This window comes from Heterodontus francisci, chromosome 2 (genome assembly GCF_036365525.1).
Source record: "Heterodontus francisci isolate sHetFra1 chromosome 2, sHetFra1.hap1, whole genome shotgun sequence".
Lineage (NCBI taxonomy): Eukaryota > Metazoa > Chordata > Chondrichthyes > Heterodontiformes > Heterodontidae > Heterodontus > Heterodontus francisci.
This window is the reverse complement of record NC_090372.1, coordinates 28,136,523-28,159,832: the sequence shown is the minus strand read 5'-3', so window position 1 is coordinate 28,159,832 and position 23,310 is coordinate 28,136,523. Positions and strand designations below refer to the sequence as shown.

The window sequence follows — 23,310 nt, the reverse complement described above, 5'->3', positions numbered from 1 at the left end:
TACCAAGCAGAGTTGATAAAGGGGAACTGGTAGATGTAGTGTATTTGGATTTCCAGAAGGCATTCGATAAGGTGTCACATAAAAGATTATTACACAAGATAGGAGCTCACGGTATTGGGGGTAATGTACTCGCATGGATTGAGGATTGGTTAACTCACAGAAGGCAGAGAGTCGGGATTAATGGATCTTTTTCAGGTTGGAACGACGTAACTTGTGGAGTTCCACAAGGATCGGTCCTAGGGCCTCAATTATTTACTATCTATATTAATGACTTGGAGAAGGGTGCAGAGTGTAATATATCCAAATTTGCTGACGATTCAAAAATAGGTGGGAAGGCATGTTGCGATGAGGACATGAGGAATCTGCGAGCTTAAGTGAGTGGGCAAAAACTTGGCAGATGGAGTTTAATGTAGGAAAGTGTGAGGTCATGCACTTTGGTAGGAAGAATCAAAAGGCAGACTATTATTTAAATGGAGAAAGACTCCAAAAAAGTGCAGCACAGAGGGATCTGGGTGTTCTTGTGCATGAAACACAAAAAGTTAGCATGCAGGTGCAGCAAGTAATTAAGAAGGCAAATGGAATTTTGGCATTTATTGCTAGGGGATTAGAGTTTAAAAATAGGGAAGTCTTGTTACAACTGTACAGGGTGTTGGTGAGGCTGCACCTGGAGTACTGTGTACAGTTTTGGTCCCCGTATTTAAGAAAGGATATTCTGGCATTGGAGGCAGTTCAAAAGAGATTCACTAGGCTGATTCCTGGGATGAAGCGGTTGACTTATCAAGAACAGCTAAACAGGTTAGGCCTTTATTCATTAGAGTTTAGAAGAATGAGGAGTGATCTTATTGAAACATACAAGATTCTGAGGGGGCTTGACAGGGTAGATGTTGAGAAGATGTTTCCACTAGTGGGGAATCTCGAACTAGGTGACATAGTTGCAGAATAAAGGGACACTCATTTAAAACTGATATGCGAAGGAATTTCTTCTCTCAGAGGGTAGTGAATGTCTGGAATTCTCTACCCCAGAGAGCTGTAGAGGCTAGATCACAAAGTATTTAAAGAGAAGGTAGATAGATTTTTGAAATATCAGGGAATTGAGGGCTATGAGGAGCTGGCACGAAAGAGGAGTTGAGGTCTGGGACAGATCAGCCATGATCTTATTGAATGGCGCGGCAGGCTTGAGAGGCCAAATGGCCTACTCCTGCTCCTATTTCTTATGTTCTAATGTTCCAACCCCCTCTCCAGGGCCCAACTGATTGTCTCCGGTGAGGCCCGAACCACACATCTTTTTTGGGGCCAGTGTCCCACTTGCTCCTCACACTGGGTGCAGTCCCAGCATTGACCACTGCTCCTGGTCATGCTGCTGGGACTGAAGGGCTATCAGCCCGCTGATTGGCCAGCAGCTCTTGGAGGCGGGACTTACGGCCTGAGCGGGGCAGATGTCCTGTTCGAGGCCAGTTCAGGGCCTGGGCCACGCAAAATCACTGCATGGCTTCCAGGCCCAGAGGAGGTGGGCTCGCCCCGACCTTTAAGATGGCAGGTGGGGCTTCCGCCACCATGTAAAATTCTGGCCAAAAAATTACTTTTGAAGTGTCGTCACTGTTCAAATTTAGGAAACACAGCAACCATTTTGAGCAGAGCAAGGTGCTTCAAACAGCAATGTGATAATGACCAGATAATCTGCTGGTTGTGTTGCTTGAGGGATAAATATTGGCCAGGACACCAGGGAAACCTCCCCTGTTCTTCAAAATAGTACTGTGAGTTCTTTTACGTCTACTTAAGAGGGAACCGCAGTTAACATTTCATCTGAAAGACAGCACCTCTGACAGTGCAACACCGCATTGGAGTGTCAGCCTAGATTTTGTGCTCAGATTTCTGGAGTGTGACTTGAACCCATGGCCTTCTGACTCAGATGCGAGAGTGCTACCAATTAATCCATAACTGATACATCTTCTTTGGCCTCCTTATCTCGAGAGACAATGGGTAAGCGCCTGGAGGTGGTCAGTGGTTTATGGAGCAGCGCCTGGAGTGGCGATAAAGGCCAATTCTAGAATGACAGGCTCTTCCACAGGTGCTGCAGAAAAATTTGTTTGCCGGGGCTGTTACACAGTTGGCCCTCCCCTTGCGCTTCTGTCTTTTTTCCTGCCAACTGCTAAGTCTTTTCAACTCGCCACACTTTAGCCCCGCCTTTATGGCTGCCCGCCAGCTCTGGCGAACGCTGGCAACTGACTCCCACGACTTGTGATTAATGTCACAGGACTTTGTGTCGCATTTGTAGACGTCTTTAAAGCGGAGACATGGACAGCCGGTGGGTCTGATACCAGTGGCGAGCTCGCTGTACAATGTGTCTTTGGGGATACATAATAGCACATAAATGAGCAATTTCAGAGCAGCAGATGACTTTGTATAAACCTCAAATGGCCGCAAAGCAATCCTACCATCTGTCTATAATGGCCACCAGTTCAAATTGTCAACAAAATTGCACCCACTGTTGTTTAATTACTGTGGATAAGACATGTCACCTACACTGAGATCAGTTTGGATTCAGAGAGATTTTCTTCCCTGTTAAGATTGCCGAATGAAGGAATTATTGAACTGGTAAAGTCAGCAGCGTACAACAGCTTCAACTTCTGGTTCTGGTCCATGCCGTCGCGGCACAGTGGCGCAGTGGTTGGGGAGGCGCAGTGGTTAGCACCGCAGCCTCACAGCTCCAGCGACCCGGGTTCAATTTTGGGTACTGCCTGTGTGGAGTTTGCAAGTTCTCCCTGTGTCTGCGTGGGTTTCCTCCGGGTGCTCCAGTTTCCTCCAAAAGACTTGCAGGTTGATAGGTAAATTGGCCGTTATAAATTGCCCCTAGTATAGGTAGGTGGTAGGGGAATATAGGGACAGGTGAGGATGTGGTAGGAATATGGGATTAGTGTAGGATTAGCATAAATGGGTGGTTAATGGTCGGCACAGACTCGGTGGGCCGAAGGGCCTGTTTCAGTGCTGTATCTCTAAATGTAAAATAAAATCATCTAAATCTAATCTCATCAGGTGAAACTAAGGAATCAGCTGATGACTGATTGCATTCACATTTTAAAAATTCACAAGGCATCCTTTCATTTGATTCTTTTATCTCAACTTTCATAACGTAATCTTTCCAATCTTTGCTTCCGATGCTGATTTTGTTTCACCTGCGAAAGGAGACCAATAAAATACCTCCTGATAATTGGCTGTTGTAAATATTTTGTTCTTACCCTGGTCTATTAACGTGAATTGTGCATTATGTATGCTAATCTCACATCAGTGTTGATGAATTGCAATTCATTTATTCATTTTAATCAAATAAAGCTGTCCTTTTTACAACTCATCAAGTGAGTGATTGTGCTGGGAAGTGGTATAGTTTTCTACTCTGGGCATCATGTCTAAGGACTAAGCACTCCAAGGTTGGCAGAGCTCTGTCTGTACATGGAGCACAGCTTCTCCAATGTTAGTTACTATTGAGTGTATCTGAAAGTATGAGGCATTCCTGGAGGACCCCTGCAAATAATGGCACACTTCCAGGAACCCCTTATCCTAACTACCCAAAGGAAAACAGTATCATTATTGTAGGAAATGTCCAATATAGCATACAGCAACTGAAATGATGCACAAGTAAGTGAACAAATATGAAACAAATATAACTACTCTAGGTTCCAGGGATTTCTATGCGGATCGCTTTGGTTCCATGGGCATTTGGTTTGAAAACCTTCTTTCAGCTGAAATGTGAAATTGAGATCCCATCTCAAGATGAATGTGAAAAATCCCATGGCACTATTTTGAAGAAGAGAAAAGGGAAGTTCTGTGCAGTGCCCTGGCAAATATTTATAGCTCAACCAGTATCACTAAAAAAGATTATCTGGTCTTTAACACATAGCTGTTTGTGAGATCTTGCTCTGTGCAAATTGGCTGCCGCATTTTCTACATTGCAACAGTCACTAAATTTCAAAAAAAGTACTTAATTGGCTGTAAAGTGCTTTGGGACGTCCTGTGGTCATGAAAGGTGCTATATAAATGCAATTCTTTCTTTTTGTTAGGAGCTTTCTGTTAACTGGCAACTGGGCTGTATAGTCCCCAATTGGGCAGTAAATGCTGGCATAGCCAGTGACGCCCACATCCCATGAATGAATTAAAAAAAATTCGACACCAAGCTCTAACAGCCAGCAAAGTTGAGATTGAATTTGAACCAACCCCCTCCTCCCCCCACACAGTGCTAACCAACAGCATAATAATACCAGCTGTGGCTTAGTGATAGCACTCTCACTTCTGAGTCAGAAGATTGAGAGTTCAAGACCCACTCCAGGAACTCAAACAGCAAATCTAGCCTGACAGTCCAAAGCTTTGTGATGTGCTGAGGTTGTGAAAGGTGCGATATAAATGCAAGTCTTTGATTCTTTATATCATTCATTTTTCTTTATTATTTCTTTCATTCCTTGTTTCATTTTTCCATCCCATTTCTTTTTTCACCCTTTGCTTTCCTTCTTAGATTCCTTCCTTTCTCTCTTTCTCTACCAAGTTCCCAATAATCCAGTACTTTTTACTGTAATAACTCCAGTGCTAAAATATTTGAAACTGTTAAAAATATGAATGTGTCATATCTCAAAAACCTCTGGAGCAGTTGTGAGCAACATTTTCTGAACTAAAAAGTGCATCAGAGTTCTGATGAGAAGATTTGGCTGAAATCAACCTGGGGCCTGATATAACATACATAATCCCAAGTTATCCAATGGGCTTTGGTTTCCATATGTGCCCTTACCCACATCAACTGTTCCAACCAGCAAGCAATTTGGTACCGGCCTTTTGGAATCATACAGGGCTGATATATTCTGCACCTTTTGAAAAGAAAAGGAAGAACTTGCATTGATAGATTACCTTTCAAAACCTCAAGATGTCCTCAAGCACTTTAAAGCTGACAAAGTACTTTTAAAGTGCAGTCACTGTTGTAATGTTGGAAATGTGACAACATATTTGCACACATCAAGCTCCCACAGAGCGGAATCTGCCCTGGCCCATGGAGGCAGGGTTGGAAGCAGGGCCAGGAGTAAAATCTAAAGATAGTGCTTCGGGTCGGCTCCCTGACGCATTCCCGCTTCTGAGCTGTCTTGCCAGAGGCGGGGTCAAAGCAGGAGCGGCTACCCAGCTGGCAGTGCCGGTAGCCAATTAGGCCAGTTGAAGGACCAGTTGGTGGAAAATTGCTGCCACCGTCAGGATCTTCCCAATGTCAGACGCCAAGGTCCAACGTTAAAGCCTGGCAAGTACCTGGAGGCGGCCTCCTGGCAGCAGGCCAGGTAGCTATTGATGCGTCCTCTAAACCCGCCCCCCCGCCCTGGAGCTGCGCAGAGCAGTGGGCCACAGCTGCGATTACAAACAATGACCTGCCAGATGTAGCCATTCTTCATTTTTTAATTTTCATATGGCTTTGGAGAGTGCCTCCATCTTGAGAAGCCTTCGCGGTCCCCTACGCGCTTCAGCAGTGCCCACCTCTGCCTCAGCTTCGGGCCCTCTGATTGGGCCTTCCACTTCGGAAACCCGCTTGCCATCCTTAATTGGACGGCAAATGTCGAGCGGGCCTCTTAATTTGCCACCTCCCATAAGATTGTGACACCGTCCGGCCAGATGAGACCATTGGGGTCAGGACCCACTTTTGTTGCCGATGGCAGAAACATTTCAGAGGTGATGAGATTCTGCTCACAGACAGCAATAATGAACAGTTAATGTGTTTTTAGTGATGATGATTGAGGTTAAATTTTGGCTAGGATGCCAGAAAAAACTACTCTGCTCTTCTTCAAAATAATATCAGGGGATCTTTTACGTCCACCTGAGAGGGTAAACAATATGTCAACCAGGCAGAAATGAGGTAGGCAGTTTTAATCTAAAGCACTTGGCAGAAAACTGACGAGATCGGGTTGGCTGCCCATTTTACAGTGCTAGATTTTCCATTTCCACTACCTTCTCTGGAAAATAAAATTGAGTGGGGTGTTAAACTGGTGGCTGACCAAATGCCATCAGTTTACCCCTGGATGCGTTAGGCGAAAGCTCCCTCCCCAACCCCCAAGGTGTTTTGATTTCCCAACTCAACCACAGTGAATCTGTTAGGCAGTTAGTTGAATCATATTATGACCATTGGTGCCTCAGGGAGCTCTATTCAATGATTGAGCGGAAACAGAGATGAGAAGGATTAGTGAGCAATTAGTCGAACCAGGACAGTTTGCCAGGTAGTGGTTTGTTCACCATTATTTCATTCGGCGAGTGGTGCGAATGGGAGTTTCTTCCTATTGTGTGTGGAGCTGCTGCTGTAATCTCCATAAATGACAATTCTGATGGGAAAGAAAAAGACCAACATCTGATGGCCAAGCTTAGGGGCAGAAAAGCCATTTCCCAAATAGCAGAGCTCCCAACACAGAGCTGTAGTTGTGACAATTTCAGTTACAAGTTGCACACTTGAGATCCTGCCCCATGTAGGAACAAAAACCTGTTGCAAACAGCAAGCTTTATTTGTCATATGTGGTTGACCAAGCTGAATGAATATATTTTCCTTCCCTCCTCTCCCTCTTACCCCCTTAATATAATCAGAAAATCTTAAAGCACAGAAAGGGGCCATTGGGCCCATTGTGCCTGTGCTGGCTCTTTGAAAGAGCTATCCAATTAGTCCCACTCCCTGCTCTCTCCTTGTAGCTCTGTAAACTTTTCCTTTTCAATTATATATCCAATTCTCTTTTGAGAGTTACCTTTGAAACCACCACCACCAATCATTCAGGCAGTGCTTTCCAAATCATCATAACTCACTGTGTAAAAAAAAAATCTTCTCAACTTTGCCTTTTTGTGCCAATTGTATTAAATCTGTGTTCTTTTGTTACTGACCCTCCTGCCAGTGAAAATAGTTTCTCCCTACCTACTGTATCAAAACCCTTCATCATTTAAACACATCTATTAAATCTTCCCTTAACTTTTTCTGTTCCAAGGAGAACAACCCCAATTCCTTTAGTCTCACCACATAACTGACGACCCTCATCCCTGTACCTTTCTGGTAAATCTCCCCTGCATCCTTTCAAAATACCTTAACGTAGCTCCTAATGTATGTTGCCCAGAATTGGACTCAATATTCCAGCTGGTGCCTGACCCTGTTTTGTAAAGGTTGACCAGAACATCCTTGCTTTTTTACTCTATGCCTCTATTTATAAAGCCAAGGATGCTGTATTCTTTTTCAACTGACTTATCAACTTGTCCTGAAACCTTCAAAGATTTGTGTATGTGAATCCCCTAGATCTATCTGTCCCTGCACCCCGGTTAAAATTGTGCCATTTAGTTGATATTGCCATGTCTTCTTTTCGCTTTATCTATCTGTCCCTCTCTTACTATGTTTCTTTTGCTGTCTTCACGGCCCACCTTACAGTGGGATTTATCAGTGTTTTCCTTCTCGTATCTCTAACAGTGTAGCACTCACCCAGTAGTGGAGTGGACCTAAATCCACAAGCTTCTGACTCAAGAGGTGAGAATGTTGCCACTGAGCTGACAGCCAATTAAAATGATAAAAGTTCCAATGAATTTTGATCAGCAAACATCAGACTTCAAACCACCATTCCAGGCCTGCCCCATGTCATTTCTTGAACTTGGCAAAAGGTGATGGGCCAATTTTGTTAATTTAATGATTTATTTTAGACACTAGTGTTACAGTGGATCAAACATCAGCTGACATGGTTTGTTACCTGGCCACCTAACATGGAAGAGGCTATTCTTAGCTTTCAGAATAGGCTATTCCAGATACTGAGACTCACGAGACTTGAGTGCATACTGCAGGCTAACACATCACTGCAGTACTCAGGGAGTGCTGCTCTGTTGGAAGTACATATGAACAGACGAATTAGGAGCAGGAGTAAGCCACTTGGCCCTTTGAGCCTGCTCCGCCATTCAATAAGTTCACAGCTGAACTGATTACTCCACATTTCCACCTACTATCGATAACCTTCCACCACCTTGCTTATCAAGAATCTATCTACCTCTGCCTTAAAAATATTCAAAGATTCTGCTTACACCGCCTTTTGAGGAAGAGAATTCCAAAGACTCACGCCCCTCTGAGAGAAAAAAATTCTCCTCATCTCTGATTTAAATGGGCGACCCCTTATTTTTAAACAGTGACCCCTAGTTCTAGATTCTCCCACAAGAGGAAACATCCTAAACATCTTTTCCACATCCACCCTGTCAAGACCCCTCAGGATCTTATGTGTTTCAATCAAGTCGCCTCTTACTCTTCTAAATTTCAATGGATACAAGTCTAGCCTGTCCAATCTTTCCTCATAAGACAGCCCACCCATTCCAGGGATTAGTCTAGTACACCTTCTCTGTGCTGCCTCCAACGCATTTACATCCTTCCTTAAATAAGGAGACCAGTACTGTACACGGTACTCCAGATGTGGTCTCACCAATGCCCTATATAGCTGAAGCATAACCTCCCTACTTTTGTATTCAATTCCACTCGCAATAAACTATGTCTTTCAGATGAGATGGTAAACCGAGGTTCCATCTGCTCTCTCATGTGGAAGTTATAGATACAGTGGCACTGTTTCAAAGAAGAGCAGGGGAATTTTCCACAGTGGTGTGGCCATTATTTATCACTCAATCAACACCTACTGCAGATGATGTAGCCATTATCACATTGCAGTTTGTGGGATATAACTATGCACTAATTGTCTGTCATGTGTCCCTCCATTATAACAGTGACGACATTTCAAAGTACTTCATTGACTGTAAAGCGCTTTGTGATGTCCTGAAGTCATGAAAGGCACTATATAAATGCAAGTTCGTCTTCTTCTACTGACGCAATCCAACCTGGTTCTATATTTCCTTTCGAAACCTGGGGCAGAACTGAGACAGGCACAGGTTTAAGTTGTGGTCCACTCAGTTCCTGGTGTGAATGCTTATTGAGCTGGAAATCAGAGAGCTTCATTATGCTTGGGAATCTCTTTGGTGCATTTTGATGGCTGGCAGGGGTTCCACAGTTAGTATGTCCTACCCTCTCCACTGCAGACTTGTTGGGACAGCTGGATGACAGAGAATATAATTCAAAACAAAACAAGGTGAGAAAGTACAAATAAATAAAAAGAAAGTATCTTTCACAAAAAATAATGCTGCTGCTTTTGTTTTGTTTACAACAACAACTTGCATTTCTATAGCACCTTTAACATGGTTAAAAAATCCCAAGGTGCTTCACAAAATCATTATCAGACAAAGATTGACCACAGAGCCACGTAAAGAAATATTAGGACAGGTAAGAGCAAAGTTTTAAAGAGCATCTTAAAAGAAGTATGAGAGGCGAAGAGGTTTAGGGAGGAAATTCCAAAGCTTAGGAGCGAGGCAGCTGGAGGCACAGCCATCAACAGGGTGAAGGAAATCAACGATGCACAAGAGGCAAGAATTGGAGGCATACAGAGTCCTTGGTGGCTTGTAGAACTGGAAAAGGTTACAGAGATATGGATGGGCAAAGCTTTGGAAGGATTTGAACACAAGGATGAGTATTTTAAGTTCAAGTCATTGCCGAACTGGGAGCCGTTAAAAGTTGGCAAGCACGAGGGGTGATTTAGGATATGAGCACCAGAGCAGAGTCTAATAGTATATCCCAATAGAATGGTATTGTGGTGTGTCCTTGGAACATAAGAACTAGGAGCAGGAGTAGGCCGTCAGGCCCCTCGAGCCTGCTCCGCCATTCAATAAGATCATGGCTGATCTTTTCGTGGACTCAGATCCACTTACCCGCGCTCTCACCGTATCCCTTAATTCCTTTATTGTTCAAAAAGATATCTACCTTAGCTTTAAAAACGTTTACTGAAGTAGCGTCAACTACTTCACTGGGCAAGGAATTCCATAGATTAACAACCCTTTGGGTGAAGAAGTTCCTTCTTAATTCAGTCCTAAATCTGCTCCCTCTAATCTTGAGGCTATGCCCTCTTGTCCTAGCTTCACCTGCCAGTGGAAACATCCTCTCTACTTGTATCTTATCTATTCCCTTCATAATTTTATATGTTTCTATAAGATCCCCCCTCATTCTTCTGAATTCCAATGAATATAATCCCAATCTACTCAGTCTCTCCTCATAAGCCAACCCCCTCAACTCCAGAATCAACCTAGTGAACCTCCTCTGCACCCCCTCCAGTGCCAGTACATCCTTTCTCAAATAAGGAGACCAAAACTGCACACAGTACTCCAGGTGCGGCCTCACCAGTACCTTATACAGCTGCAACATAACCTCTCTGCTTTTAAACTCAATCCCTTTAGCAATGAAGGACAAAATTCCATTTGCCTTCCTAATTACTTGCTGCACATGCAGACCAACCTTCTGCGATTCATGCACAAGGACACCCAGGTCCCTCTGCATAGCAGAATGCTGCAACTTTTTAACATTCAAGTAATAATCCTTTTTACTGTTACTCCTACCGAAATGAATGACTTCACATTTATTAACGTTGTATTCCATCTGCCAGACCTTTGCCCACTCACTCAATGTATCTATGTTCCTCTGCAAAGTTTCACAGTCATCTGCACACTTTGCTCTGCCACTCATCTTAGTGTCATCTGCAAACTTTGACACCCTACACGTGGTCCCCAACTCCAAATCATCTATATAAATTGTAAATAATTGCAGTCCCAACACCGATCCTTGAGGCACACCACTAGTGACTGATTGCCAGCCAGAATAGCACTCATTTATCCCCACTCTCTGCTTCCTGTTAGTCAACCAATCCTCTATCCATGCTATTACTTTACCCCTAACGCCATGCATCTTTATCTTATGCAGCAGCCTCTTGTGCGGCACCTTGTCGAAGGCCTTTTGGAAATCTAGGTACACCACATCCACTGGGTCCCCATTGTCCACCTTGCTCGTAATGTCTTCATAGAATTCCAAAAGATTTGTCAAGCATGACCTGCCCTTCATGAACCCATGCTGCGCCTCCCCAACGGGACAATTTCTATCGAGATGCCCTGCTATTTCTTCCTTGATAATAGACTCAAGCATCTTCCCCACTACAGAGGTTAAGCTAACCGGTCTATAATTCCCCATCTTTTGTCTACCTCCCTTTTTAAACAGTGGCGTCACATCTGCTGTTTTCCAATCTGCTGGGTCTAACCCAGAGTCCAGCGAATTTTGGAAAATTACCGCCAGTGCACCTGCTATTTCTCCCGCCATCTCTTTTAGTACCCTGGGATGCATTCCATCAGGGCCAGGAGACTTATCAATCCTTAGCTCCATTAGCTTGCCCAACACTACCTCTTCCGTCATAATGATTGTTTCCAGGTCCTCACCTATGTTCGTCTCTTTGTCAATTACTGGCATGTTATTAATGTCCTCCACTGTGAAGACTGATACAAAATACCTGTTCAATGCCTCGGCCATTTCATCATATCCCATAACTAAATTCCCCTTCTCATCCTCTAAAGGACCAACGTTTACTTTAGCCACTCTTTTTCGTTTTATATATTTATAGAAACTTTTGCTATCTGTCTTTATATTCTGTGCTAGTTTTTTCTCATGTTCTATCTTACTTTTCTTTAGAGCTCTTTTTGTGGCTTTCTGTTGACCTTTAAAGTTTTCCCAATCTTCTAGTTTCATGCTGTTTTTGGCCATTTTGTATGCCTTCTCTTTCAATTTGATAGCCTCCCTTATTTCCTTAGACACCCATGGCAGATTACCCCTTTTCTTCCAGTCCTTCCTTTTCACTGGAATATACTTTTGTTGAGCACTTTGAAAAATTGCTTTGAATGTCCTCCACTGCTCGTCAACTGTCCCACCTTAAAATCATTGTTTCCAGTCTACTTTAGCCCTCCCTCATTCTATTGTAGTCCCCCTTGTTCAAGCGCAGGACCCTGGTATTGGATTTTATCTTCACACTCTCCATCTGTATTCTAAATTCAACCATACTGTGATCACTCCTTCCAAGAGGATCCCTAACTATGAGGTCATTAATTATTCCTGTCTCATTACACAGGACTAGATCTAGGATAGCTTGCTCCCTCGTCGGTTCCATTACATACTGTTCAAGAAAACTATCACGGATACACTCAACGAACTCCTCCTCAAGGCTACCCTGACTGAGCTGGTTCGACCAATCTACATGTAGATTAAAATCCCCCATGATAATTGCCGTACCATTTTTACAGGCATTAGTTATTTCTTTGTTTATTGCCCGCCCCAATGTGATATTATTTGGTGGCCTATAGACTACGCCTATCAATGACTTTTTCTTCTGAGAGTTTCTAATTTCCACCCAAATGGATTCAACCTCATTCTCCATAGAACCTATATTATCTCAGCACCACCCTGATGTCGTCCTTGAATATCAGAGCTACACCACCTCCCTTACCTTCCTGTCTGTCCTTCCGAATAGTCTGGTACCCCTGGATATTTAACTCCCAGTCGTGACCAACCTGTTACCATGTCTCCGTAATGGCTACCAAATCATATTCATTCGCAATGATTTGTGCCGTTAACTCATCAACCTTGTTACGAATGCTACGAGCATTCAGGTAAAGTGCCTTTATGCTAGCTTTCTTACTCTCATGATTTCCAACATCTCTAATAATAACTCCTGAGTTAACCTTCCTTTCTGCTTCTTTCATAGTCTGCCTTGAACTTAAACCCTCCTGCACACATGTTAACCTGCTGCTTACCTTTTTATTTATCATCATACTCCCTGTCGTTTTCCCTTTCCCTTCCCCCCAACTCACTTGTTTAAAGTCCTGGAGACCACCCTATTTATCCTTTTCGCTGGAACACTGGTTCCAGATCGGTTCAGGTGGAGACCGTCCCATCAGTACAGATCCCCCCGGTTCCAAAACTGATGCCAATGCCGCATGAAATGGAACCCCTCTTTCCCACACCACTCCCTTAGCCACGTGTTTACTTCCCTAATTTTCTTATCCCTAAGCCAATTTGCACGTGGCTCGGGCAGTAATCCGGAGATTATGACCCCCGAGGACCTGTTCCTTAATTTCGTTCCTAGTGCTTTATAATCCCCAAACAGGTCCTCCATCCTAGCCTTGCCTATGTTGTTAGTCCCAACGTGGACCACAACAACTGGATCCTCCCCCTCCTGCTCCAATATCCTTTCAAGCCGGAGATGTCCTGCACCCTGGCACCGGGCAGGCAACACACCATGCGGGACTCCCGATCCGGCTTGCAAAGGATACTATCTATCCCCCTAATTATAGAATCCCCTATAACTACCACTCGTCTTTTTGCTCCCCCCTCTTGAATGGCCTTCTGCACCATGGTGGCGTGGTCAGTTGGCTCATCCTCCCCGCAGCCCTTTTCCTCATCCACACAGGGAGCAAGTATCTCGTACCTGTTGGACAAGGTCAAAGACTGAGGCTCCTCCACTCCTGAACTCAGGATCCCCCTACCTGCCTCACTTGCAATCACACCCTGTTGTCCCTGATCACGAACCATCTGTAAACTGCAGTACAAACTGTAGCTTGTTCAGTACTTAATGGTTCTGCAGCTTTTCTGCACAGTGACCAGCTTTGCGCAGACATTGTGTGTCCACCAATTCACCAGCAGCTCATTGCCCGGTAGCTCATTTTACCATGGGTAAGGTTTATTCTACAATCGCTGCCATGTAAGTGGCTTGCTACGATGGTTCACGTACCTTACAACTGATCCCTTCAATTCTATGGTGATGTTCCATTTGTCCTCAACTGAGGCATTAAACAGGTCTCCCCATTCAATCTGTTTAAGCTTTTCCCTCACACCTTTTAGTTGGCCTTTTTAAAAATGAACACCTTGATATTGGTCCTTGGGCAGCATTGAATCCCAGATATATTGAACTGAAGCAGGTTGTAATTGCTGTTATTCAGAGTGACTATTTTCTGTAGCCTGTTGGCATCACATGTCATTGCCAAGTGTGATTGAGACTTATCTGTTGTCTGCATCACCCAATAGGGATGATTGCCCACCTATTACTCCCAGCAAGGAACTGCATTAAAGGGCTGTTGGGACAGAGATCGGCTTTGACACTGTAGTCCCAATCTCTTGATCTTTCCCACTGGGAATGCAGGATTATCTGTTGTATTCTGCAGTCTACCTCCTTGTCTGACTGTAGGAGTTTTGCCAGTATGGATAGGTGGTGTAAATAAATAGGTTTTGAGCCGTATATAATTTAAATTATATTGCTGCTGCAATGATTGAAATGAAAGGCATCAATCAAACACTGCCGCACTTCTCTTCCATTTAACTAAATGCAACACTCCAACACAGTCAAATTAAGGTCTGATTTGAATTGCTTACATAAATAGTTGATAAGAATTGGAAACCCTCTTAAGCTAACTTGAATTAAATCAGAGTGATTTCTTCCTTTCCAGAATGGAATTTGCTTTATGCAGCCAGCAATCAAAGCAATGTATTTTAAACCAATAATCTGCCCAGTGTAAATTTACCCTGTTTACCATTATGGCCAGTTAAACTAGACTCAGGCTACTGTGGTGGTACTTCTGTGGGTTCACGCCTATTTCAAACAGAGGTACCAAAAACAAAGTTTGGATTAAGGAAGATCACCAGCAGTTAAGCATCACACACAGCTTTTCTTAGGAAACATAGCAATATCGGAACAGGAGTAGGTCATTCAGCTTCTCGAGCCTGTTCTGCCATTGAATTAGATCATAGCTGATCTGCATCTTAACTCCATTTACCTGCCTTGATTCGATATCCCTTAATAATCTTACCTAACAAAAATCTATCAATCTCATTTTAAAATTTTCCATTGACCCAGCCACAACAGTTTTTTGAGGGGAGCAAGTTCCAGATTTCCCCGATTCATTGTTTAAAGGAATGCTTCATGACATCACCCCTGAATGGCCGAGCTTTAATTTTAAGGTTACACCCGTAGGATTTTTGCCTGTGAAGCTATCTTCCAAGCAATGCTGTTACCTGTAACTGTCGTTTTCATGCAAAAGTTTTGATGCAGAATGTTTCTTCCCCCATTTTTTCTCCAGTTCTCCTGAAGCCACTATTGAGTGAGTGGAAGCCATGAATGATGACAGGCTATTTAACTATGGAGAGCACCACGTGCTGAGCCCAACCACAAAGCCCTCACATGAAGTCCATACATGCTCACTTTCTAATAGAACCCAACACCTGGGACCTTTTTTGTTCGTAACACACCACAAAGTACATTTCAGTTGATTTGTCCGATCATGCATTATGCTAATGGCAATCTTACCCTATTTGTATCGTAACTCTGTATTCCATGAAGTTCTGAGGGAGTGGTGGACTGTCAGAGTTGGCGTCTTTCGGATAAGAGGTTAAACAGAGGCCCAATCTGCTCCCTCAGGTGGACAGGTAAGATCCCACGGCACGATTTTGAAGAAGAACAGTCCCCCTCGTCTTGGCAAATAGTTATCCCTCAACTAACACCACTAAAAAGCAGAATAACTGGTCATTGTCATATTGCTGTTTGTGGAACCTTGTTGTGTGCTAATTGGCTGCCGTGTTTCCTACATTACAGCAGTGACTACACTTCAAAAGTAGTTAATTGGCTGTAAAGCACTTTCGGATGGTCCTGAGGTCATGAAAGGTGCTACATAAATGCAATTCTTTTTTTTCTAATATAAATTCTCCACTTTCCATGATCAACAGGGTCCAATCTATGGTATATTTTGACATTGCAACAGTTGCCTCCAGTTAAATACTCCTATAGTCATCAAATATACAAGAGGATCAAATTGCAAGTTAGAAGAATCAAAGATAAAATTAATCTATGAATGAATCACCTGTGAATAAATAGAATTCGATCAAGGGGAGGTTGTTTTTAAGGTTGTGGTGTTCATAGAGCTGTGGATCCTCCATGTACTTACTGGGTTTACTGTGGTCTTCTTTCCCCTGCTACCTTGCATTGGCCTTACTGTGCCATGCACTACATTTGAGCAAGTGGCAACCTGTAGCCATAACAGTATGTTCAGAACTGTGAGGTAATTTGTGGCAAAGCACATTTTTGCTTCATACAGGCACACGGTTCATAACACGCTAATCAATACCAGGTTGTGCCCCTCTGTGGATACATTTTGAACAGTAACGTTAAAACATAGAATCATAGAGAGATACAGCACCAAAACAGGCCCTTCGGCCCACCGAGTCCGCCCCGACCATCAGCCACCCATTTATACTAATCCCATTTTCCCTCTCACATCCCCAGCTTCCCTCAATTCTCCTACCACCTACCTACACTAGGGGCAATTTTTTTTTTACAATGGCCAATTTACCTATCAACCCACAAGTCTTTGGCATTTGGGAGGAAACCAGAGCACCAGGAGGAAGCCCATGCAGTCACAGGGAGAACTTACAAACTCCACACAGGCAGTACCCAGAACCGAACCCAGGTTGCTGGAGCTGTGAGGCTGCGGTGCTAACCGCTGTGCCGCTGTGCCACCCTATTGTATATACATATGGTATAATATTTTTAAGACAAATTATTTAGTGGCAATAATGAATAAGAAGGACACATTTACTTAATTTGGCACCTTTCAGACCCTCTAAATGTCCCAGAGCATTTTGCGGCCAATGAATTACTTTCAGAATGTAGTAGCTGTTGTTTATAATTAAATACAGCAGTCAATTTGTATAGTCAAATCCCATCAACAGTAATGAGATAAATGACCAGTAATTCTGATGATGTTGCTTGAGGGACGAGTGTTGAGCAGGACATTGGCTGTGAAACACCTTGGGACGTTTTACAGTGTTAAAGGTGCTATATATATACATTTTTGTTGGTGTGCATGACATTTTCTGCTATCATCTCCTTCTACATCGCTGGGCACCACTTGCCCTGGGACAGCAGTGTCCAGTGTTGCTCGGAGATGCATTAAATCTTGTAACATTGAAGCGCGATCCATTCAGGCCAATCACTGGGCAGATCCACAGCTGTACGTTTTCTCCTCCTTGGCCGGAGGCAACAGAATGCGCACTTCCTTCAGGCTGCTGGGCAGATTATGCAGAAACAGTCATTCTTATCTTCCCGGCCCAGCCTAGTTGCCCTTGCCGCCCCAAGTGGTCAACTCTCAAGTTCAGATGGGAATATTGCTTAAAGTCCAGCAAAAAAAAATAACAAAATGAATCTGACCTCAGGAAAGTCACCAGGGTCGATGATAGCTACCCTGGATGGGTGGAATGACTCCCTACCCTGCAGACGTTGGCTGCGTATCATGCTGGGAAGGAAAGTCATGGCTTTGGTGGAGGGAGTAGTTCTATATAAGTTATATTATAATAGACGGGGGAAAGGATGTTACTGTGTTGCAGGATTGTATTATAATAGACGGGGGAAAGGATGTTACTGTGTTGCAGGATTGTAAATTCATTCAGGCAGACATCCTACATTTGGTGCTTTTTACAAACATTCTTACAGCATTTTCTAGAAAAACTGACTGCAAGAAATCTTCACAAATGCCCAACCAGAACAACCTTAACCACCCACCTCACCACAATAGTGTGAAAGTTCAGTCAGCAGCTCAAGGCTGCACTGGTGAATCAAACAACCTTCTATTAAATTAGGACCATGAGAGTATTCCCGGAAAAAAGTCTCAGTGGAAAATAATTAGAATATGTTACAAACCTTCTGCCTTCAGCCACTTCTGTGTCAACTTTTTCCATTATAAATTCCTATGTCCACATTTATAATGGGAACTAACTATGTAAAATTAAGCTGCAATGACACCCTCTCTCCCCTCCCACCACCCCCATCCCACCCCTATCCCACCCCCCAACCCCAAGTCACTGGTACACCTACTACTGACCAGCTTTCCGAGTGACAATGTCAATTGCGATCATAGTGTGGCAAGTTTACATAGGCAGTTTCTGTTATAAATGTGGATATAGTAGTTAATTAAGATTGCAAATGTAAGAATAAGAACAGAATGTGTGACTTTAAAATGGGGGATGGAATTATATATGTGCATCCTGGTCTATTTACTTACTGAATTGTTTGCATTTAAAGGGATGCAGCCATTTAAAAGTTAAGTGGTTGCATATGGGGACAAATATTGTAGTAGCCTTCAAAAAGGTTATAAATTATTTGAAACTTACTTGAGCTTTTCTGAAGGCTTTTTGGAGGAACAAAAAAGTAGCTTGCAATACCCAGGGACTGGCACAATAAATGTGGAGGCAGGAAACAGAGTGTGAGCTACCAATGGAATGGTGCAAGATACAAACACCCTGCTTGATAACTGATGAAGTGAAGGTGCTGCTGTATGATTTGGGTGTGAGGAGGGTTGCTCTGTTTGCCACTCCAGAGTTCAGCAAAGCAGCATGCCCTGCAGGAAGTGGCGGTCAGGCTCAACCCTGCGTGCAGCAGCTGAAACACCTGGGAACAGATGTGGGAGAAGATGGCACACCTTAAGGAAGCTGCCAAGGTAAGCCTACCCAATAGTTCCATTTACCTGGTTAATGGCCCTATTTGTATGCTGCACAGTGTTGCCAGGTAGCCTGTTGCAAATTCCCTGCTGGACCATGTCAAGCCCTCACACCACCTTGTAGTGCTTTCATTGCTAACTGCATGTCCATAGCACGAACATTACACCTGCAACTTACAATTGAAAGCCTTGGCAAGCTCATAACTTCAAAGAATAAGCGCATTATAACTCAACCTAGCTGTATTGTACATAGCCACTTAATGACTTATGGGTTACAGTTTCAGCACATCTGACACTACATACGCTCTAGCAAAGCCACTTGGTTAAATGGTATCTAACTTTGGTGGATGTAAAAGATCCCATGGCACTATTCAAAGAAGAACAGGGGAATTCTCCTGGTGTCCTGACCAACATTTACCCCTCAACCAACATCACTAAAAAATGATGATCTGGTCATTATCACATTGCTGTTTGTGGGACCATGCTGTGTACGAATTGGCGGCCATGTTTCCTACATTCCAACAGAGACTGTACTTCAAAAAAAAAGTGCTTCATTGGCTCTGAAGCACTTTGGGATGTCCTGAGGTCATGAGAGGTGCAATAGAATTTCTTTCTATTTAATTTGTTCCTTCTGAGAGCCATGGTGGTAGCTGTGCTGTGCTGTGCCAGGTTACTTCACATCAACTTTGTGTTACTTGCTGAATTAACCTGAACCCAGCCTGTAACTGCCATCCAAATGTGAACAAACAAAAAAATGATAGACATGCAAATCGTCCTATAAATGTTACCCCTTCTGGTAACTGTACAAAAGTCGATGATGGAGCTGTCAGCTTTGGTTGGGTGTATTCCTGGAGGTTTTACTACATGGTCTCCTGCCTCAAACTGTCCTGCCCCCACACTGCTGCCAATGGTCCATGGTCCAAGCACACTGCCTTCCCATACCCATTGCAAAGCAAATAGACTGTTTGTTACCTAGTTATATTAATCATGACTATTAGTCAAAAACCTTTTTTCCCCACCTCAAATATTTTTGCAACTAGTAAATGAAAAAGTTTAAAGAATTTTTTGTTTAATGCCTCCTATTATTTTTCTCCAATGTTGCTTGCAGCAGTGTCCTGGAGAATAAGCTTCAATTCTGGAGATTTCAGGACAATGCTGGAGGATTGGCAACACTGTTAAGAAAGAAGATGAGGCCTATCATAAAGTGTTGATTTTACGAACAGTAAATGTGACTTTTAAAGCAAGCAGGAAGAGATATTTCACCATCTTAAGGTCCTGGGAAAGGTGAATTTGGAGTGTGTCTTAAAGGATAAAATGCTCTCAAAAAGCTGCCTATCTGTAATGCGATCATTTTTACAGCAACAACTTGTATTTATATAGTATCTATAATGTAATAAAACTTCCCAAGGTGCTTCACAGGAGCATTATGAGGCAAAAATCTGACAGCAAGCCACAGAAGTGATATTAGGGCAGATGCCAAAGGTTTGGTCAAAGAGTTAGGTTTTAAGTAGCATCTTAAAGAAGGATAGAGAGGTTGAGATGTTTAGAGAGGGAATTCCAGAGCTTAGGGCCTCAGCAGCTGAAGGCACGGCTACCAATGGGGAAGCAATTAAAATAGGGGATGCGCAAGAGGCCAGAATTAGAGGAGCCCAGATATCTTGGAGGGTCATGGGACGGGAGGAGATTACAGGGATAGGGAAGGGTGAGGCTATGGAGAGCTTTGAAAACATGGATAAGAATTTTAAAATCAAGTCTTTGCTTAACCGGGAGCCAGTGTAGATCAGTGAGCACAGGGGTGATAGTTGAACGGACTTGGTATGAGTAAGGACACGGGCAGCAGAGTTTTGGATGACTTCAAGTTTATGGAGGGTAGAATGCGGGAGGCCGGCCAGGAGTGTGTTTGAATAATCAAGTCTAGAGGCAGCAAAGAGATGGATGAGGATTTCGGCAGATGAGCTGAGACAGTTGGTCTTAGTGATGGTGTGGATATATGGTCGGAAACTCATCTCTGGGTCAAATATGACACCAAGGTTCTGAACAGTCTGTTTCAGCCTCAGACAGTTGCCAGGCAGAGGGATAGCTAGGTAGCTAGGGAATGTAGTTTGGAGCAGGGATCGGAGGCAATATCTTTGGTCTTCCCAATGTTTAATTGGAGAAAATTTATGCTCATCCAGTACTGGAGCAATTGGAGTGGAGGAGTTGGCAGAGTTGGTGGTGAGGTAGAGCAGCATGTCGTCAGTATCCATGTGTTCGGATGATGTCACTGAGGGGAAGCATGGAGATTAGAAATAGGAGGCTGCCAAGGATAGATCCTTGGCAGACACCAGAGGTAACAGTGCGGGAGTGGGAAGAGAAGCCATTGCAAGTGATACTCACGGAGTCATGGGATTGGGGGTGATATATTAGCATGGATTGAGGTTTGATTAATGGACAAAAACAAAGCATAGGAGTAAATGAGACATTTTCTGGTTGGCAGACTGTACTTAGTGGGGTACAGCTAGGATTAGTACTTGAGCCTCAGCTATTTGCAATCTATATTAATAACTTAGATGAGGGGACTGAGCGTAACATATCCAAGTTTGCTAATGATACAAAGTTAGATGGGAAAATAAGCGGTGAAGGGGCTGCAGAGGGATATAGACAGTTTGGCTGAGTGAGTAAGAAAACGGCAGATGGAATACAATGTGGTGAAGTGTGAAGTTATCCACTTTGGTAGGGAAAATAAAAAAGCAAACTTTTTTTGAATGGTGAGAGACTAGGAAATGTTTACATTCAGTGGGACCTGGGTGTCCTTGTACATGATCACAGAAAGTTAACAAGCAAGTTCAGCAAGCAAGTAGGAAGGCAAATGGTATTGTAGCTTTCGTTACAAAGGGATTGGAGTATAAGAAAAAGAAGTTTTACTACAATTATACAGGGCATTGGTAAGGCTACACCTGGAGCACTGTGTACAGTTTTGGTCTCCTTACCTAAGGAAGAACATACCGTAATTGCCCTAGAGGGAGTGCAACAAAGGTTCGCTAGACTGGTTCATGGGATGAGGGGTTTGTCCTATGGGAGAGATTGATTGGTCTGGGCCTATGTTCTCTGTACTTTAGAAGAATGAGAGGTGATCTGATTGAAACATATAAAATTCTTAAGAGACTTGACAGTGTAAATGCTGAGAAAATGTTTCCCCAGGCTGGGGAATTTAGAGCATGGGATCACAGTCTCAGAATAAGGGTTTGGCCATTTAGGACTGAGATGAGGAGAAATTGTTTTCACTCAAAGGGTTGTGACTCTTTGGAATTCTCTACCCCAGAGGGCTGTTGATGCTCATACATTGAGTATATTCAAAACAAAGTTTGATAGATTTTTGGATACTACAGGATATGGGGATAGTGGGGAGGTGGAGTTGAGGTGGAAGAGCAGCCACGATCTTGTTGCATGGCAGAGCAGGCTCTTAAGTGTCAAATGACCTACTCCTGCTACTATTTCTTATGTTCTTTTGTTCTTATATACTCTGCCTATGATTAGGTAGATGAGAATGGAACCAGGCGAGTGCAGTTCCACCTGGTAGGACACCTTTACGAACAGGATGCCTTTCTGTAAAGAGGTCTAACTGCACAATGTATCACTCTAGAGTCACCTTTGGGAATGTTGTAGCTAGGTTGCTTGTCAAAACAGGTGGTCTATCTGTGCAGATGACCACTTGAATTGTAATGTTGAGCCCCTCATGTCTTGATTTCAAAAAGCATTGCAACAGTGTCCTTTCTGTTACGCAGTTGCCTCAGTTCTGTCCTGTTTGCCAACTCACAATTGAAGTAAAAAGTCAATCCAACACCCACATACCTAGAAAACCACAAGTAATATTTTACAAATAACTCCCTTCTTCACTGGTGTTTGTGTGAAGGAATGATTGAAAATCCTTTGCTTTTCACAGTGAACTGTGCAGGAGACGTGTTAATAGAGGCATTCCCCATCCAAATTAAAGGGCATTGTAACATCACCAATTTAGACTATAAAACACAGCCAGGACATTGTGACTAAAACATGTGGTACAAGATTCCGCTAATCGCTCAAGTTCATCATAATGTATTTGCAAAGATTATTTGGACAACTAAAATGAATTATTGCAGATAAACGTCAAATACTTAATAGGGCTGTGGCCAATTAGCTTTGCCAAGAATTTATAGAATGTCAAATAATTGTTTAATAAAGACTGCTGTAGATTTTTTTTCCCACAAGGGTATCTTAGTGAAAGGTTTTGTTTTAGTTACCAGGTGTGCGTATTAACTTGCTAATTCCAGAATTGCTTTTCCAACTGCTAGATAGAAACATTTGGGCATTTAAATGTATTTGTCTGAAAGAAAGTGATCTAAAGATTACAACAAGGTCAGTTTGTTATTCCTTCATTCATTATCACTTAAAAAATAAACCATTTTTAAAACATATTTACATGAAGAACGACTAGCATTTAAATAGCTCCTTTCACAACCTCAGGATGTCCGAATGTGCTTTACAGCTAATGAATCACTTTTTTTTAAAGTGTAGTCACTATTCTAATATGGAGAAATGCAACAGCCAATTTGTCCACAGCGAGGTGGCACAAACAGCAATGTGGTAATGACCAGGCAACCTATTTTAGTGATATTGGTTGAGGGATAAATATTGGCCAGGAAACCGGGTAAACTCCCCTGTTCCTTGTCGAATAATTCCATGGGATCTTTTAAACTCAGCTGAGAGGGAAGATGGGGGCCGGAATTTTACGTTGGGCAGGAGGTCCTGCCCACCAGCCAAAAAGTCAGGGGCGAGCCTGCCTCCACCAGGCTTGCGGAGCCATGCCAGGATTTTACCCACCCCCACCCTAAGCCCTTAATTGGCCTTGGACGGAACTTCCGCCCCTCTGAAGGGGGCTGTTGTGTA

General features: G+C 43.2%; 1 protein-coding gene across 3 annotated transcripts in view; it reads left to right on the top strand.

The window, feature by feature from the left end:
• The window catches only part of LOC137383425 (catenin delta-2-like), a 552,588-nt gene that overhangs the window by 296,573 nt on the left and 232,705 nt on the right, over nucleotides 1-23,310 (top strand). For 2 of the 3 annotated variants that reach the window (XM_068056277.1, XM_068056257.1), the window contains exon 9: nucleotides 18,286-18,405. The exons of the other annotated variant lie outside the window; for it this stretch is intronic. In XM_068056277.1, the coding sequence (XP_067912378.1) occupies nucleotides 18,286-18,405 (120 nt within the window). The remainder of the gene's footprint in view (nucleotides 1-18,285; nucleotides 18,406-23,310) is intronic. 3 annotated transcript variants of the gene reach the window in all.